This window comes from Nesoenas mayeri, assembly GCF_963082525.1.
Source record: "Nesoenas mayeri genome assembly, chromosome: 1".
NCBI lineage: Eukaryota > Metazoa > Chordata > Aves > Columbiformes > Columbidae > Nesoenas > Nesoenas mayeri.
This window is the reverse complement of record NC_137541.1, coordinates 119766114-119786581: the sequence shown is the minus strand read 5'-3', so window position 1 is coordinate 119786581 and position 20468 is coordinate 119766114. Positions and strand designations below refer to the sequence as shown.

Sequence of the window (20468 nt, the reverse complement as noted above, 5' to 3'; positions counted from 1 at the left end):
CAGTTTCAAGTCACCTAACAGTACACAATCCTTCAGAAAGAGATCCTGAAGTTATAGCTGTAGAGACTGGCACAGCAGTACCCTCCACTTTGTGAGCCCCTTAAGACTTCTCAGAGCTGCCATAGGTCCTTCTGTTTTGCCTGCATCTTAGAGATCGTTAGGAAAGACACACACCACTGGAAAGCCTGATTGCTTTTACTAGATGGCACAGATGGACAAATGAGACAGACTATGTATTTGCAGCAGACTGACAACTGTTGCTGTCCTTGTCTGCCACAAGAGTTTGTAACACAACTGTATCTAGTGGAGATGGCTGAATACTTCATCTACAAACTACTTTTCAAAATGGATCTTTCTAGTATGAAAATATTTCTGTGTGTTTGTTGTTGGAAGTTGGGGTTATCTACTTTTCCCTGGAAGAGATTCATCCAAATAATCACTTTACCTTACTTTAAAAATATTTTTCCCACTACCTTGGCTCCTAGAGGACATCCTGAAAAAGCTTGTTGGCCTTAGACCTGCTGTCACTTTGAAAGACAAAGCATAGGAGAAAAAAGCCATTATTTTTCTGTTCATCTGACAGACAGACAAGAACATGCACACCATTTTAGCCCATGGATGTCCTTGTACATGAAAACTTTATAGAATTCATCATTTCTGGCTTCAAACATGGCCACCTTCCCCTTTATTAAACAGGGAGTCTGACCTACCTGAACAGTTGGAAACACTCTAGCAATAAGTCTTAATAGGTTTCAACTCCCAATTCCTTCAAAATAGCCTGGAGGCATGAAATGAAATTGCAGTCAGGAAACAGAAGATGCTTTGGCCCAGCCATATTTATTACATACTTCAATTACAATGGACATCACTGTGTTCTCTGAGAACTAAGTATACAAATACAAGCAGGTATGTCCATTATAGTACACCATTGCAAAAGTAAAAAAACCAAAAAACAAAAAACAAAAAAACAAAAACAAACAAACAAAAAAAAACCCAAAAAAAAAAACCAACCAAAAAAAAACCTCACCATCTTAATCAAGGAACGTGCCTGTTAAACATTCTTTCTAAAAGCCAGATTTTCTTTTTATATTATAAAAGCAGAAACACTGCTTTGTTTCTTTAAAATATTTAATTTACTTTAAAAGAGAACTGATATCTAAAACAGTAAGTAACATCCAAAATAATGGATTCTGGTTCATCTGTGGATCTCTCCTCTAGTAGTCAAAATGGTATTACGGATAGACAAGTATATGAAATATTTATTCTAAATTGTACTTGGAAGTATTGCATTTGGGTTAAGACTTTCGGGAAGAAAAGAAAACAAACAAACAAACAATCAAACAACAAATCCCCACACAAAACCACAATCACAACAAAACTTCTCTGTTGGATGACTTGCATACAGAGCTTCATCACAGAAAAGCTGCCCTGTTTCCTGTTGTAGGGGGCCTCCCATTCCCTCCTGCAAGCTGTGAGCTTCCTGTGCAGCTTGTATCTTCTATTTAAAATGGATACATCATCTCAGTGAAAATGTTCCCCTCATCCTTTTCCCTTTCCTTTCCTTTCCTTTCCTTTCCTTTCCTTTCCTTTCCTTTCCCCTACTCTCCCCTCCTCTCCCTCCCTTCCATTTCCCCCTGCCTAGTTTTCCTACAAAAGCCTTACGCACCTCAAACCATGATAATCATAACTCTGTGAGTGTATATCTTTTTTATTCTTGCTCTTTCACAGTAGATGTTTCCACTCATGATAGCTCTCATTTTTGCTAATATTATTGAACAACCAATAAATCAGTTATATTGAGAAACAAGATCAAAACAAATCAGAAGCTACTGCTTTCTAGTATTAAATGATGATGTAGAAAGCACACCAGTGAACCTGGTTGAGTACACAGCAAAAATGAACAAACAAAACACAAAACCAAAATAAACAAAAAACCCCAAACAAACAAACAAACAAAAACAGAAAAAAACCCCACCACAACAACATGCTAGCAGTAGCTGTATATGCAAGCATATGCCTTTCCTCAGAATACTGATCATTAACAGAAGAGATCAATAATCGTGTTATGCCTTGCATCCTATTCATCAGCACTGACATTCTAAGAAGAGAGGCTTGATCAATATCCACCACCTGAGTTCATGGCCAGAGTATTGCAAAATTGATGATGGATAAAACTCAAGGCAAGTGTTTTATGAAACATGTGAGTTCTATTTTTTAAATGCTCTCACTATTAAGCTGCAGTTAAAAAGTATAAATGGTGAGCAAATAAATCTTGCAATCATTGTGGTTAAACTGGAGAAGTGTTTTCTTGCCTCACTTTTGCTCTTGCATGGCAGATACAATTGACCTGCAATCTAGCCTGTGATTTAATCTCTGAAACTAAATATTTTCTGTGATGTGATCCAAAGTGATGAGTGGAGATTTTTAGTAGCAGCAGTTTTAATGAATTTTGGTTTATTTCCATTTAGATTTCTAACTGCCAAATCAAGGAATTGTGAGATAATTAGAAACTGGGATTTAAGTGTTGAAATTTGTAATAGATTTTTAACACTTGTAGCCTAGTCAACCACAGTTAGAAGTTGCATTAAGAAATATATATATATATTTAGGTCCGTATAGTTAAATGCTATCCCCCAAAAGTTTGAGGTTAAAATCAACATAGACTAACCAAAATGAAACAGTCTTAAAATAGCAGCCATGATGGTCTGCAGAAATGCCACATTGTCTTCCTTAAAGAAGAGGTTACAAAGACCTCTGTGCCCTGCTCCTGATTCCATGGTGAAGGTTAGAATTGAGCACACATTTGTGTTAACAGACAAAATGTACATATTTTCTTATAATACAGAATGAATAAACGTAATAATAAAAAAAAAAAAGGTAGTTAACCATGCAGGTATACGTATTCATTTCCTCCAGCCAATACTCACATGTCAGACATACATACATCATGTAGTAACCTCTTTAAGTTGAAGCAAAGTAAACACATCCATCCATTGTTACATTAAGATAACCTTAATCATAGTTTAGGTAATCTTAAGCATAGTTCTCTATCATTATTTACAGAATAATGTAAAGCTTCTTTGCATATTTAAATACAACTCTGACCTAACTATATTAATTGAAGTGTTGGTGGGTCCTACAATTTAGATACTACAGAAGTCTTCACAGAGACACACCAAATTTCAGTTGCCCAATGACAAAAATAATATGTGATATTAAAATCCAAGAACGTAACAAGGAAGTGAATTTACCAAACTTAAACAGTGGACCAGTAGTATAGGACAATTTATCATCAATTACATAGTACTTAAATATCTACCAAATCCTTTGAAATCTGTTTGAAATATATATTTTTTTAAAAACAGATCAAACTTATGTAAGGAATCAATAAAACTCATAAAGAAATAAAATCTATAATGTGAGTAATATAGCAACATAGTTATTTCCATCAATGCCTTATTTGTCAGAAAGGAAAGACTATTAATACACCAAGAAGTACAAAACCATTTCCACACATTGTAGGATCATAAACACAAACACATTCATTAATATACTTTACAGAAACATTTAACTCAAACTACTGTTTTTCTATTTTGCACTACCGTGGAACAACTTATTTCAAGTTTCTGTATGCAGAAATCATTTCTATGTTTAACAACAGCTGCACTGTGTGTAATATATAATTTAGATATGTACCATACCAAAAATATTTTTCCCACATACACTTTCTTCCATAAATTTCTTACCATGTTTAAGGTTTAAAATGTTGCATATTCTTTGCTTGAATTCCCTGTACTTCCTGAACAATACCTAACATTTCCTCACCTTGTTAGCAGATAGATTAATGCATATAACTGCTTTACAATGGATTGCTTCACTTCGATACATTTTGCTTATAGCACATTTTACAGTATTCTTAAGCCTCCAGTGCTACCTATGAAGATATTTGAGATTAAAATGTTGTGAAAGTATAAATATCCATTTTGTACCTCCCTTAAACATAATCAAATAAATTTAGACTTGGGGTTTCTTCTAATCCTTCAGTAATATCACTACTGAAAAACAATTACAACCCAGCACATGCTTTACAACACTCAAATTTGTTTGGCAGGTAGGAGTTCCTTATCGAAGTTAAAACATGAACCCATTGACACATCACCAGGAAACTGATTTTATGCCTGGTATAAAACAAAACCCATGTTATTTCTCCCTCAAGCATGCTAGAAAAAGCAGGGCTGTCTAAAACCTTCATGTCACACACAGTCACATGGATATAACAATGCTAATGTGAAACACATTACTAGAAGGATGACATACCATTCAGCTATAATTGACTCAAAGTAAACATCAGACATTTGGGGGGCGAGGGGGAAATAAGAAAAAACAGGAACCATAGCTGTCATTGCCAGCTGAAAGAAAAAAAGGCATAACAGCTTACCTGAGACAAGCGAGACTGTGTCTTTCTCCCATGAGACAACAGTGATGTATGCCTCCACAGAGGAGGGGATAATGCACTTGAACACTGCTACATTGCCTCTCATGGCTTTCTGGTCCTCCACACGGACTGTATAGGGTTCCCGTAAAACTGAAGATAAAATAAAAGGTTTTGTTAAACAAGTTGTAATCATGCATCCCATCCACTTCCTTGGTCAGCCTAGCAAAGCTCCCTCAAAGAAGGTTCCATGGGTTGTGAATTCTTTTGTCTCAATAAGTAATACAGTTTTGCAAGACTCATTGCAAATTACTATGAAATAATTCCCAGATATTTTTGTTTCATCAGAATCCACGTTTCACCGTATTTCTGTGTTCTTCCCCTACCTATAATAATTCTGAGGGCAAGGAGAAAGACTTTTGTAAGAACCATGTATTTATATGGGTAAATGATGTTACATCTTCTGTGACTTGTCTAGTTTCCAATGCCGTGTTTCCCACCACAAATTGTTTTCTGCTCTATCAAAGTATACAAAGTACATAAAAGTACTGTGTGTGAATGAGACATCCAGAGGGTAGAAGAGAAGGTCAGTGTCATTTAAGATTTTCAAGAAGTGAGAACTGAAAGGGAAAAAAAAATCTATGGAGGTGACAGCCAGAGGAAAAGCAAAAGGCCTCAAAACCGCATAGAAATTACAGTAGGTAAGGTAGGAGTTACCTTCCATTGACCAACACTGAAAGAAAGAGGTTAATGGTAAGAAAACAGAAACTATGTTTCAGAATTGTATTAAAAAAACAGCATGGGGGCACTTAGATACAGGATATGATTTGTCTAGCATCTGGCAGAATTAATTTAATGGATGAAGAGAAGAAAGAATAACTGGAGAAAATTCACACCAAATTAATATTGCTGGAATGAGATGAAGTTGTGTTCTATAGGAGAACAGAAAGAAGGAAAATCCTGGCACTGGAACAATTCAATGAAGAATGAGAAGTGAAACTCCTGTGAGCAACAGTTAATGGAGATGGTGGTATGGCACAGAAGAAACAGATGTTGTCTTCTACAAGAAGTGAATGGGTAAGACAGGAAGGACAAGCAGCAACATAGACTCTCTACAGGACCACAAGGTCAAGAGCCAATAAAGAAATCAACACAGTTAACATACATAATCATATATCTTGATGTTGCAAACAAAGTTATATATCTTGAAGTGACAGTTTAAATGAAAATAGGGATGGGTGTATTGGAAAATGACGTGTGTCTGAGGCATGTATATGTCTGAGAGTTAAACTTATTGGGAAGAACAAGCCCAGTGCAGCACAGTGTAACTGAGTTAGCAATGCTGATCTGCCACATTGAAGTCACATTTCTTGGCTGGATATCCCGCTCACAAACATATTCCAAGCTCTACCAATTACATTTCGGCCCACTGATTCTAAACTGAAGAGCCAGTAAATCCTTTGCGGAGTTTACAAAAGTATTTTGATACATTAGAAGCACTGTAATTTCTAAATGACAGGCCCACCTACAATGTGTTCAAAGAAAAAAAAAAAAGAGTACTGAAATGTAGTTGTAGCTTTCACAAATACAAACGGCATCAAGTTTTCAAGTCCACTGCTACCACTGCAAAAAGAAAGACTGAATTTGTCCATCCCAAACACAAGTATAGCAACATAGGAGTTAAGAACTCTAACTGAAAGGGAATCAATTTAATTGCAAAATATTTTTTTTTAAATCAAAATGAATCTGTCTTCTATGATAAGACAGACATCACTATATTTTATAAAAGTCAATAATTTACTTTTATTAAACAAAGATTAAGTTTCTTAACCCTGTTATAAGTGTTGACTTAATATTCCAAGCACTTTTAATGCAGTGATTTTAGAAGACTGGCTGCCCTGTGAAGAAGCAGCCCCTCAATCTTGTTCTACACTGAAGGGAATGGCACATAGATCATCTTAACAAGGCTGACTTTTGTCTAATGTTCATGCTCCAAGCATCATTTACAGGAAAGGCTTGTTTAACAGCAATATCCTAACACACTGCTAAAAGTACTAGTATTTTTTCAGAACAGCCATTTTGAAAACCTACACAGTAGATCATTTCAGTAAAAGCAAACATAGAAACCATATATGGGGCACAAAAAGTGGAAATAGGTTTATTCATTTCCTTACTTAAAAAGTTTAACATTATTGTTATTTCACAGGCCTCTCAGTTATTTCCAGATCACAGTTTTTCCAGTTCTCATGAAGGACTTTCTATTTTTTTTTATATTTTTTTTTTTGTTAATCCCAAGTCCCTGACATGAATTTATATAAGAATTTCAGCTTTTGCTGAAAAGATATATTCTTCCCTTCCATGATTGCACAGGAAAGCTTGAAGATGAAATGGAGATATGCACCTTTACTCCCATATGGGATCAGCCAGGAAGAGGATTTGGTTTGGGTCTTTAGGTATGGAGGTTATGACTTATTAGGGGTGGGGGATGTATGTTGCATTATATGCAAAATTACATGCAAAACCACAATTATAATCCTCTGCGAGGTGGAATCATTATAACCCCTATTAGAATTGACGGGGACTGGGAGGCCTCCCATCCCCCTAGGGTGGAATCAATATGCTCAGCTCACTCCCTGAAATGTTTGTACACCAATGCACGCAGCATGGGGAACAAGTAGGAGGAGCTAGAAACCTGTGTTCGTGCAGGAGATTATGATCTGGTGGCAATTACAGAGACATGATAGGACAGATCACATGACTGGACTGTGGTCATGGATGGCTATGTCCTCTTCAGGAAAGACAGGACAGACAGGTGAGGTGGTGGAGTTGGTCTTTACATGAGAGAGCAACTACAATGTATTGAGTACTGTACAGGCACAGATGAGGAGCAAGTTGAGAGTGTATGGGTGAGAATTAAGGGGCAGGCTGTCAGGGGAGACACTGTTGTGGGTGTCTATTACAGACCACCAGATCAAGGTCAGGAAGCTGATGAGGCCTTTTACAGGCAGCTGAGAGCAGTCTCACAATCACAGGCCCTGGTTGTCATGGGGGTTTTTAACTTCCCTGATGTCTGCTGGAAGGACTATTCAGCCAGCCAGCCAGCCACAGTCCAGGATGTTCCTCCTGTGCACTGAAGATAACTTTCTTATGCAAATGGTGGAGGAGCCGACTAGGAGAGGTGCACTGCTGGACCTCATCCTCACTAACAAGGAGGGTCTGGTTGAAGCGATAAAGGTTGAGGGCTGCCTGGGTTGCAGTGATCGCGAGATGGTGGAGTTCAGGATCTTGTGCAGCAGGAACAGAATAGCAAGCAGAATTGCAACCCTGGACTTCAGCAGGGCAAACTTTGGCCTTTTCAAGCAATTGCTAGAGAAAATCCCATGGGCAAGGCTGCTTGAAGGTAAAGGGGCCTGAGATAGTTGGTTAATATTCAGGGATTTCTTCTACCAAGCTCAAGATCAGAGCATCCCGACACATAGGAAGTCAAGGAAGGGAGCCAGGAGACCTGTGTGGCTAAACAGGGAACTGCTGGGTAAGCTCAGGTGGAAGAGGAGAGTTTACAGATCATGGAAAGAGGGGCTGGCCACTTGGGAAGAATATAAGGCTCTTGTCAGGGGATGTAGGGAGGCAACTAGGAAACCTAAGGCCTCATTAGAATTAAAGCTGGCACGAGGGGTCAAGGACAACAGAAAGAGCTTTTTCAAATATATGGCAGATAAAACTAACACCAGAGGCAATGTAGGCTCACTGATGAATGAGGTGGGTGCCCTGGTGACAGAAGATACAGAGAAGGCAGAGTTACTGAATGCCTTCTTTGTTTCTGTCTACTCTGCTGGAAGCTGTCCTGAGGAGCCCCGTACCACTGAGGCCCTAGATGAAGTCAGGACCATGCAAGAATTTGCCTTAGTTGATGAGGACTGGGTTAAGGAACAATTAGGCAATCTGGACATCCACAAATCCATGGGCCCAGATGGGATGCAACCACAGATGCTGAGGGAGCTGGCTGACATCATTGCTGGACCACTCTCTGTTATCTTTGCCAAGTCTTGGGAGACGGGAGAGGTGCCTGAGGACTGGAGGAAAGCAAACATCACTCCAGTCTTCAAAAAGGGCAAGAAGGAAGACACGAGTAATTATAGACCGGTCAGCCTCACCTCCATCCCTGGAAAAGTAATGGAACAACTTATCCTTGGTCTCATCTCAAGGTATATCAAGGATAAGAGGGTCATTAGGGGCAGTCAACATGGCTTCACCAAGGGGAAGTCGTGCTTGACCAACCTCATAGCCTTTTATGAAGATATAACGAGGTGGATAGATGATGGCAGGGCGGTGGATGTGGTCTACCTTGACTTCAGTAAAGCATTTGACACAGTCTCTCACAGCATTCTCATAGCTAAAATGAGGAAGTGTGGTCTGGATGATTGGGTAGTGAGGTGGACTATGAACTGGGTGAAGGAAAGAAGCCAGAGAGTTGTGGTCAATGGGGCAGAGTCTAGTTGGAGGTCTGTATCTAGTGGAGCGCCTCAAGGGTCGGTGCTGGGACCAGTTCTGTTCAATACATTCATTAATGACTTGGATGAGGGACTAGAGTGTACTATCAGCAAATTTGCTGATGACACCAAACTGGGAGGAGTGACTGACACGCCAGAAGACTGTGCTGCCATCCAGTGGGACCTGGACAGGCTGGAGAGTTGGGTGGGGAAAAATTTAATGAAATATAATAAGGGCAAATGTGGAGTATTGCATCTGGGCAGGAACAACCCCAGGTTCCAGTATAAGTTGGGGAATGATCCATTAGAGAGCGGTGTAGGGGAAAGGGACCTGGTGGTCCTGGTGGACAGCAGGATGACCATGAGCCAGCACTGTGCCATGATGGCCAACAGGGCCAATGGCATCCTGGGGTGTATTAGAAGGGGTGTGGTTAGTAGGCCGAGAGAGGTTCTCCTTCCTCTCTACTCTGCCCTGGGGAGACCACACCTGGAATATCGTGTCCAGTTGTGGGCTCCTCAGTCCAAGAAATACAGAGAACTGCTGGAGAGAGTCCAGCGTAGGGTAACCAAGATGATTAAGGGAGTGGGGCACCTCCCTTATGAGGAAAGGCTGAGGGAGCTGGGTCTCTTTAGCCTGGAGAAGAGAAGACTGAGGGGTAACCTTATTAATGTTTACAAATATACCAAGGGTGAGTGTCACAAGGATGGAGCCAGGCTCTTCTCAGTGACAAACAATGGTAGGACAAGGGGTAATGGGTTTAAGCTGGAACATAAGAGGTTCCACTTAAACTTGAGAAGAAACTTCTTCTCAGTGAGGGTAACAGAGCACTGGAACAGGCTGCCCAGGGAGGTTGTGGAGTCTCCTTCTTCGGTGACATTCAAAACCCGCCTGGACATGTTCTTGTGTAGCCTCATGTAGGTGTTCCTGCTCTGGCAGGGGAATTGGACTAGAAGACCTTTCGAGGTCACTTCCAATCCGTAGCATTCTATGATTCTATATTCTTGGGGGAGCAAGTAAATGAGCTTCAGGCTTTCTCAAGATGACTGGTAATGGGCAGACCTATAATAGTCTTTGAATGACTGTGCTATGATTAGATGCTCCACTGATTACTCCTATGTTCCTAGAAAATCCTATTGCTGTTGGAGGGCACTGGAATGAGAAGGAAATGCAGAAGAGATTAGAAAAGCACACCCTCCTCTCCACTCCCCTCCCCCCAAATCGTGCTAATTAGGGCCAATCTGAAACTGTGTACAGATTTCACATAGACAGAAATGCAATGGAAAGCAACCTACAAACAAATTAAGTTTATTGCTTCATATTTGAGCAACACAGGATTTATCATCTGAAGATATGCACAGAAGATACTCATGAATAGCTATTGTCTGCCATCAGGCACAATGCAAGCTCTGACACACTATATCAGTTCATAGAAAGGACAGGGATTTGTTTAACTTTTTACCCAAACATCAGACTAACTGTGAAATTGAATAATATGGAGAAATTAATGGATCAGGTATAAAAGACTAAAAAGGGAAGAAAAAAGATATAAGGGGAATTTTTGACTTGGCTGAAAAGAGTTGTTAGGTTATGAGTCAAGCAACTACAGCCACCTACTGCAAAGCCTTTGTTTTCAGGTACTTCTTCCTTTGAAAACTCCATTTCTCAAGCCAAGAAAGACTTACTTTGGGGTTCCATTAATAAAGGGGTTAATGCTGAGCAATGGACATTAGCTGCATCCTGTCACCACAACAATATGTTTTTACAATGAAATGAGCACCAGTTCAGAGCCTTAGTGACATTGCAAGTTTTAGCCTCCTCTACATCACCACATTAGTTTATCTAAGAAATAGAAAAATGGGAAACTAATACTGGGAAAAATGCTGCTGGAAAGATGCTCGAAATTGAGGTACATTAAAAAAAGTCCACAAAGAACAATAAAAAAAATTCTCTTATCTCTAAATATAATTCTGTCAGACAACTTGTCCAAAAACCTGTTAAAATAAATCCAAAAGCACAAAAATCAGAATGGAGTTCCAAACATGGAGTTGGTTGCTATGTATTCTTATGAAGCTTGGGTATTCAAACTTTTTTGACCTGTGGACAACTAAACATTTTTAGAAGAAACACAAGCCATTATAGAAATGCTGCATATATGTAACATGTGAACTTGCTTCTACATGTCATTTCTTGTGGAGAAAAACAAACTAACAAATACCCCAAAAAAAACCACTTTTAAAGACTAAAATTTTAATAAGACACATGAATTTCAGGGAAATCTGTTTTTTATTCTTGCATTCTAATTGTCTACAAACTACAGATCTCTGAATGTTAATTTATCATTAAGAAGATATTACATTCCCTTATTTGAAAAAGAGAGTCACAGGCAAATCTACTTGCTGTTCACAGTTTTCCCTACATAGCTCCTGTGAAGGCCTATCTCCAAAGGCAAGATACTTCTTTTCTGAGAAAAGACTTGCAAAGCTCCAACAATGACAAAGAAGTTATGAGGATTTGCATTATCCAAGGGCCAGCTCCCAGACTAGCTTTTGTTTGTTTGTTTGAAAATTTTAATTAACTGAAGTGGGTAGAAAAAAACTTCAAAATCTATGCAATCGTATGTTTATGTGTTGTAACAAAAGGCTTGATTTTCATTCCCCTCTAATTGTCCAATGGTTGACCCAGTCTGCACACAGACAGTATAGTAAACAGATGCAAAGCCATTATGTTCATTTGCATCTTTTAGCTTAAACAGGAAGCACTGCCTATGAACCAACATCAGTTACTCAATCACTACACAGGACACAAGTTTCTCAAAACAAATCACAACTGAATACAAGCAAATTAGAAGGGATGCGATTAGGCCAGCATACCTCTTTTTTTTCAGCCTGATACAAAATCCAAGGACTGCATCTTTATATTTCTCAGCTCTTTAATGAGTAATTATGGTCTGATTAATGATTTCATTATCAGTTCATTTTTCCTTTTACATATGAAAAAGCTCAAATGATCACGATCTTTGGAAAACTAACTTTTCACCACTGAAGTAAATCAAATCAGGGAGGAGAAGCAAGAATCCACCATTTGACTTAATAATGTGAAGAGTTCAGAGGTTATACTTCTGGCTGAACTCCTTTGATTCACAACTGCTGCTACTCTTTGCCTGAACCACCTATTTTGTCCCTCCTTAAACTCGTTTGAATCCAATAAAAGTGTGTACTTACCAGCCTTAATGTGAACATCCTGACTTCTGATTTTCCCTGAAGGATTTTCAGCTGTGCAATAGTAAGTGTTATCATGGATTAAGTTATTAAAGCTTGAAGGAGGGAAGGGGAAAATTTGGAGAGTGCCATTGGGGTGGACGTGGCGGATCCCTGGGACATCGTAGATCTCCTCGCCCGTTGCTAGGTACCATCTGAGAGTCACAGGGGGAATCCCTGCTGCTGGACAGGGTACCAGTGTCCCTGTGGTGCTAGCAAACACTACCTCTTGCAGAGATGCATTGACAAAATATAGACTGGTGTGTAGATCTTCACTGAAAACTGCAAGACAAAAAAAAAAAAGAAAAAGAACAGACCATGAAAACTTGTGAAATTTCAGCTACATACAAAACAATTTTACTGTTATTTGTCACAAAATCAAGTGCCTAGGGAAGGGGATCAAAACTTCTGGATGCTAAGACAAACTCTGGAAAAAAAAAAAGTTCCTTATTTTAGAAGAAAATATCACCAGATTAAAAAATCCTAAAGTAAAATGTGAAATCCCTTTCTCTGGAGTGTAAACTGAAATGGATCTGATCACTTTAACATTTGCTTGTGCAGCATTCTTTGTAAGGTCAGCAAAAATCCATCAGTAATCTATTTCCATAGAATTTCTAGCAACTAGATTTCTACCTGGAATACAGGCAGTTTCTGTTAACATTTATAAATTTATTTTTACAGTTCTTCCACAGCAAAATTATTTGGAATATAATTTAAAGAACTGAGCAAACAATGAAAAAAAGCCTTAATAAATATACATATATATACTTAATACAAATACAAGTTAATAAATACATTATATAATTTGCTCAGGCCTTTCTAACGAAGAGCTATAAACCTAAGTACAAAGCACACTTATAGTAATCTTGGTTCTGCCATCCATGTCCCCCTTCCAACTTTAAACCACAGATTCTGTAACACTGAAAAAAGTTGGTATTGGCCAGAACACAAGATTAGCCCTCATTCTTCTGAACAATTCTGCCATGGCCTATTCAGCTACTACCCAGAGGGGCTGAAGGCTCCAGGTGTTACAAAGGTTCCTCAACATTTTATCCAAAAAGCCTTCCTAAACCTCGCTATCTTAGAGAATATCAATATAAGGCATGATTTTTGTTTTCCAGTATCTGATAGGAAACATTAGCAATACAACCACTCTGCTGTTAATTTGCATATACTGCTCACTTGTAAAAAAGTTGCCAGTTTTGTTTGTCACAAACACAGAAACTTACATACTGCACTATATCTTGAATGCAGTAGATTCTGACACAATTTTCTGAAGCAAGTCTGGTAAGGAATAAGGCTTTGAAACTGTGATGATAGTGCATCAGGCCCAAATAAGCTTCCATGAAAGTGATTTCAAGGTTAGCATTCATTTGCACAAGATAGATGTTATTTGTCCTGCAGACATAACTTACAATCCCAACACTAAGTCATGAAGTGCCTTGTCTACCTCTGCCACTTAGTCTTATCATAGCTGGAAGCACAAAATTGACTATTTTATCCTTCTCTCTTTTTGACACCTTGAGGTGATACAAGGTGGGAAGATATTCTCTTCTAAGTATCATCTTGGTATTGACCATCAGGACACACCACCTCAAAAGAAAGCAGAACTGGCTCAGAGAGTCTCTAGAAAGAAAAAAGTAAGAGGCCACTTCCTAAAGCAATAGGGAAAGATGTCTGGCATGCAGGAGGAAGACAGATAAGTGGGCATGACAGAACAGGATGAAAGGCACTTGGAGATTCAGAAAGAAGAAATTTCAAGCCCTGGAGAAGATTAGTCCCTGGCACATAGATGAGACAGGTGCTAGTGCAGAATAAAGTCCCTTGTGAGAAACAAATTCCACTAGTTGGCACAGCCCTAGTAGAAACTTGAGTAGCTGGAAAGCAAAAATAGACATAATTGGACTAAGCACAGGAAGAAGCAGGGCTGAATAAGATGGTGCCTCTTTTACATAATCACATTTCTAATTATAGTCGTATTTCAAAGCAGAGAACGGAATTGTTGGTAACATAATAGAGAATTTTTTTAAAAGGCATTGTTCATCTGCTGTACAAGCCATTTTTTACAAATGCAAGTGAAACAATTAACAGGGCATTTTAATTTCCATTGGCCAACAAGACATTCACATAGAAGTAATAAATACAGTTCACATTTGCCAACTTTATTATGCTATGCTGTTTCTTAATAGACATTCACCTAAAAATGTTAGATTTGCTGGCCAATAAAGAGGTGAATATCAAATTGCAAATGCCATAAAAATAGAGAATATCAGGAACTATGTTTGACACTTCCATAGAATCTAACTTTCTAATCAAAATGCAGCACAGCTGAACTAGAGACTCACACTAGCAGACATAACAATGAATTTTTCCAGCTGCTTTGTATTCCCTGTAGAAGCTTTCACTACTTTTGACAAACTTTCCATCCATCAGCCTATACAATAGCGCTTCATTCTAAAACAGCATCTGGTACACATTCATCTTAATGGCAGACACAAACACATTAAGAGCCCCGGAAAATAACTGCAGTGCCATAATACACACACATATACATAATGCTGACAATCCAGATGTGGTTTTTGGTGGAAAACAATGTGTAAGCTACTTGGATACATTCAACAACAAAAACAGGATTTCAGAATCTTATATGAAAAATATATTTCCCTGCAATGTTCCATAGGAAGAAAGTGATTATCTGAATAGTGATATATCATAACTTAATTGAAACTGAGACAAGTTAAAGACGATATGTAATTATATGTTACTTAATGGTAAAATATGATCCATCCAAAACCCATATTTTACAATAAGCAGAAGCAAACTCAGACTAAAAGTTGTAAGGGAGAACAGTATGGAAAGAACTGAAATAGCTTGCAGTCAAGTCTGACTATGCTTGGCCTGGACAAAGAGATGATATCAGCACTTTCAAACAGATGACACCAGTTAGCAGAGTCCAAGGGAAGGAAAGGCAAAGATTCCTCCTGAATAAGGTTTATGTATTACTGAAACCAATAATACTTGAGGGAAACAAAAGGAGGCCTGCACCTCAGCAGACCTCAGTGGACACTCCAACTGAAATGATAAGGTGAGAAACAGTCTGCACCTGCAGGCATTTCAGGGCAATGAGGCAAAGACCTGTGCCCTTAACCATGTGGTTAGAGGATCACATAAACAGTTTATCAGATCAATAGACACATGTCAAGAGACACTTCTTGAATCTCAGGTTAAATATATACTATTATCTTACTCAAACAACAGCAAGGGGAAGGGAGTAAAGTAGGATACATTTTTGCAAGTTTAGTCAGAATTCCTTAGACTCAACTACTTGAAGTGATAAGGGGAGCTAACAAAGTATAATAGCCAAAGAAATTTCTCCTGCTTTCCAGGGAAGACAGTGCTGCCACATTGTGCCTTGCAACGTGCTGACTAAATCAGCCAGATACATCTTTTAGCACTTGAGACATCTCATGTCAAGTACTCACAACAAGTTGGTCGGTGGGCTTGCGGATCGATCACACTCAGAAACAAAAAATGAGACTGAGGACTGTGTTGTCAGTTTGAGTAGATGTCACCAGGCTGGACAGAGATAAGTATAAAGATCTTTATACTTAGGAGGATTGTGAAGCACAAATTTCAGTCTACACTGGGCTTTGTGTTTGCTATATCTGTACCTCTTGCCATGGCTAAGAGTGGACTTGCTTTTTTGGTTCATACAGAGATGACCTTTACTCCCTTTTCACATGCAGCTCCTTCCTCCAGGTCTCCAGGGTGCAGCAGCTCCTACATTATATGTGCTATGCACTTCAAGGTCTTCTATAAGGTCCTAGCAAATAACACTTCTAATATTTCTGGCTACAGGGGTGTCATTTGTCAAGGCTTCATTGTGTATTTCACAAGACAAAGGCTGAAATTTGTGCTTCACAGTCCTCCTTTTTAATGGACAGAAGAAGGTGTTATTAAGACATAAGAGAGAAGACACTGCATTTAAACTACCATGCTAGATCAGGCTTGGGCTTGCTCTCTGTAGGATCTCGTGTCCTGAAGGGATCAGCATCATCTGCCACAAAGAGATGAAAGAAGACATGCAAAAGCAAATCTTGAAACTACCTGTCCAAAGGACATTCTCCTCTTTCCTTCCTCCACCATTTTCTATGTGCCTCTTCAGACTGCTTCACCTTTAAGAAGCTTTACTGAAATGATGCCAAAAGTGAAAACTTTTATGGAGTTTGCATGTAACATAAGAAAAATGTATATCTGTTCAACTCAGTGCCAGAATGCAACTGAGTCTTGGTGTTGTGCATTTATTTTTCATCACGTTCTCTTTCATGCATTAGTAAGTTTAAGTAACATGTTTGTGATATTTGAAGCTAGCTTTTTATGCCTCACATTCTTCCAAAGCCCTCTTTCCATATTCTTCAATTGACTGCACAAAACTGCAGTTTTCTCTTCAGTTCTTGAAAGAGCTGAAATATCTTCAGGCAACAGACAAGTCAACATCTTCAAAAATATTAATATAATGTCTCTGAACAATTAATTGATACTTATATTTAAATTATCTGCCCTGTCTTTTTCAAAAGGTAAATACTATTCCTGTAATATTTTTGCAAGGGGAATGTTTGGTTCTATATGAATAACAATTTCAAAACAAAGAGAAAATTAATTCTAATTTCTTTGATTTATCAAATCCAGGATGAAATATTTCTATAGATAAACAAAGATATGAATCAAAGTGAAAGTCTGGAGCAAAGACACCACTGAGATTATTTAGGTAAAATAAAAATCAAAGTAGAAAAGATAAATTATGTAATTAAACAGTTAACTGCTCTCCTGCACTACAGCAGGTTTGTAGCAACAGCTTTAACTGTCTTACAGTAAAACGTCAGGTTTGCCACAGCCCTGGACATGAGTATTTCCTTTCCTTTTCTCCTTGGTGATGTTGTGATTGATGAACTGGGCAAAAAGAAAGTATTTTCCTTAGATATAATAGATCATATAAAGTGTCATCTTAAAATTTAAGAATTTGTCACTGTTAAATACCAATGTAAACATGAGAAACCTAGAAGCAAACCCAAGGAGTATAATAAAAACATAAAAAAATAAAACTAAAAAAAGACAACATAGAACGAAGTCTAAGCTTTGCCTCTGTCGGAAATCACCCATCCAAGAACATCTCTGTTTCAGAAAGCTCCTTCCTGGAGCTGACTCTTGCAGCCTGCACTTGGAACAGTAGATGCCTGGGACCATTTTTTACCATGACAGGACAACACACTCCAGTAAAAACTGAGAGCTGGGAAAATTTGCTGCTGGCATCTTCCCAGCCACATAAAGCAGGTTCAAAGCAGAGTGAGATACAGTCCCTTGAGCAGTGAAGTGACTAGGAACCCAGGCAGTCTCATCAATGCATCAAGCTCCAATCAAAATTTAAGGGGAAAAAAGAATATCAACCGCCTGTGTATATTCTAGAGCATAACTTTTCCTGAGAGTCCCCAGGCATCATGCCTAGGTTAGGAGAGCCGCTTTTTTGAGCCTCCTGTACAGCTAATGTAGGACAACAAACACAGCCTAAAGGCAGTTTAGACCCTACTTCGGTGGGCAAATCACTCACTTCACTTAGTTCTTCACCCGCAACAGTCAGGGAGAGATTAGGACAGCTCTTCTTCTCTCTTGAAGATACCAGTTATTCAGAGAGGACTAGCACAGACACCTCAATATTTTTAGGTTCTGGGAGGATGTTTGTTGTCTACAGGTACAGGTCCTTCTATTACAAATCCGGTCCCTCTGACACATGGATTAGCCTAAAAACACCACATCCTTTGACAGCAGTCATCACACCAGCAGTTCCACAATACAGCTCCAGGTTTCAGAAAAGTTAAAACAAGTTTGTTTGTTTGTTTTGGGGGGAGGGGGTTTAGCTTTGTTTTGGTGGGGAGATAATAAATGAAAAGCAACAGTAGAACCATAGCAAAAAAAAGACAAAGGTGCTTCCCCTTCACCCCTGAGGAGAGGACAGAGAGGCAAGGGGAGACAGAGAGGCCAAAAAGACATTGTCTGCAAAAGCAGAAGGAAGAAAAAGCCAACAGGACTGATAGAACTCAGTGGGATGTTAACATTCAAGGGTGGATTTTTAAGGGAACTCCTCAGGATGCTTTATCTCATGAGACATCTGGTATCAGCAAGATAGCTTCATTTTCACTGGCCTGAAATCAGAATTGGAAGCACGCAAGAAAACATCATCTAGAACATAGCCCTTAAAAACATCCAGCTATTAGGCAGAGTTTATCCTTCCTTTGAATGCCTTTGCATCTTGTTTTATTTAGAGCTAAGAAAAAATTACGCACATCTGCAGGATAATATTCCACTTGACATTAGTAAAACATGCATTCAATTTTTAGGAGTTGAATTTCTCTGTGAAATTTTGGGATGTAAATATAAAAATACAATTGAGAAATCTAAAGAATAGAACTTAAGGCCTGTTTTCTATATGGTAAGTGGGAAATATTGAAATGCTCTTTACCAGAGGAAAATAAAATATTGATTACTGACTATAAGGTAAAATATAAATATTTTGTCAGACAATTTAATGGAATTCATGTAAAAAACAGTTAAAAAAATAAAACAAAAAAAAACCCCAGGCAAGACACTTGTAAGAAAATGGCTGAAGACATCTAAACGATTAATCATGTTTAAAGAAACAAAATTAACAAGATCATATTACAGATTAATTACCCTGTTAACATCCAAACAATATAGTATGCAAGGATAGTCTTTTTTGCATAAACAGTCACAGAGAACTAATAAATGGAATATTTCAGAGTGCACTGCTATGCCTTTCAAACCAGTAGCAGAAGCATTACAAATGCAATCACAAATATGCAGATTACTCTAATGCAAAACACCGTCAGAGAAACAAGGTGGGGTGGGGAGGGGCAGATGATAGAGTGCAATGCTAGCAAGCTATGTCACTATTTAGGGTGATTTTTTTTCCCTCCTACCCTAAGATTCCTTAATGTATTACTATGACTGAGATTTTAAAAGAAAAAAAAAAAAAAAAAAGCCAATACCTCTCTCCTTGCTAAATTAAAAAATAGGCACTTATTTTAAAAGAGGAAAAAACTGATTAGACTCCTCCAAACAATAACATTGTTATCACTACTCAATTATCAAGTAACAGGTTATGCAAAGTGACCTAGAGAAATTGCTTCAGCTATTTTGAAAAGATCAGAGTGATGAGGCATTACAACAATCTATCTGTGATCATGTCTCCCTCTAGGGGTTTTATCTAATGACTAAACATATAAGGTTGATAAATACTTCACATTTTGTTAGAATAAGGGTAAAATGAATGCCTTTTTACAATGTTGATTTTGATTCTGAAAGAAATTTCATATGTCCCTCTAAACTGACAATGATTGAATATCCCTTGCTATTTGGGAGGAGGAAGGGTAAAATACAGCTCACACAAGACCTAGGTTTCAGTTGGAGGCAAGATAGATATCTTCAATAACAGGGAATGGTAAAACAACACTGGATAAAGATGCTCTGACCAGATCCCCAAATATGTCTTACTAAAAGGAACTGAAAGAACAAAGGAAAGAGAAAACTAAATAAAAATTAAATTAAAAAAAAAAAAAAGAGAGAGAGAGAGAATGCTAAAATCAACACAAAATAGCTTTAGTATGGTGTTCTGGTTTTGCTAAAAACAAGACCAGTTTCTCTTTTGGTGGGTTTTCCTCTCAGCTGGGTTCTTCTGGGTGCCTTCTGGGTGGCTGCGTGTTTTTCTTGGATACTGTGCTTGGTGCTGATAGGAGGACTAACAGAATGCTGAAGAAACTCACGTTTATATTTATTACTATGGTAACCAAGGTTAACTGATAACAGGACATGTTTGCCAAGAGGGGCAGACAGAGCAGGTGACTAAAAGTGACCAACTGAGTATTTCATCCCATACACATCATACACGCTATATAAGATGGAGATCACAGGAGTCTCATTTCTCTTTGACCATGGCCATTAGCTGAAGAGAACCCTGTCTGCCTGCCTGCGATCTATAGGCCTCAGGCCTGCATCCCTGAAATCCAGTTTCCAGTTTGCTGTCAAGTCCCATCCATGACTTTTGGGTGCCTGTCCTGCAGCTGCTGCAGACATGCCAGCTGCACACACCCAGCTCCGCTGCTGCTGGAGTGATGCCAGCTCCATATCGGGCATTCAAGATTGGTTTTGCATATTGTGCAAGCCTTTAATCAGCTAAAAAAGAATAATCTGTTTGTGATTTAAAGGCTTACTTTTAA

At 38.5% G+C, this 20468-nt stretch overlaps 1 protein-coding gene across 1 annotated transcript in view; it reads right to left on the bottom strand.

The window, feature by feature from the left end:
• Positions 1-20468, bottom strand: part of DSCAM (DS cell adhesion molecule) — a gene marked incomplete at both ends in the record, with an annotated part of 466714 nt that overhangs the window by 384855 nt on the left and 61391 nt on the right. Inside the window, 2 exons of the mRNA XM_080345399.1 lie at positions 4439-4585; positions 12145-12462. Coding sequence (XP_080201525.1) covers positions 4439-4585; positions 12145-12462 — 465 coding nt within the window. The remainder of the gene's footprint in view (positions 1-4438; positions 4586-12144; positions 12463-20468) is intronic.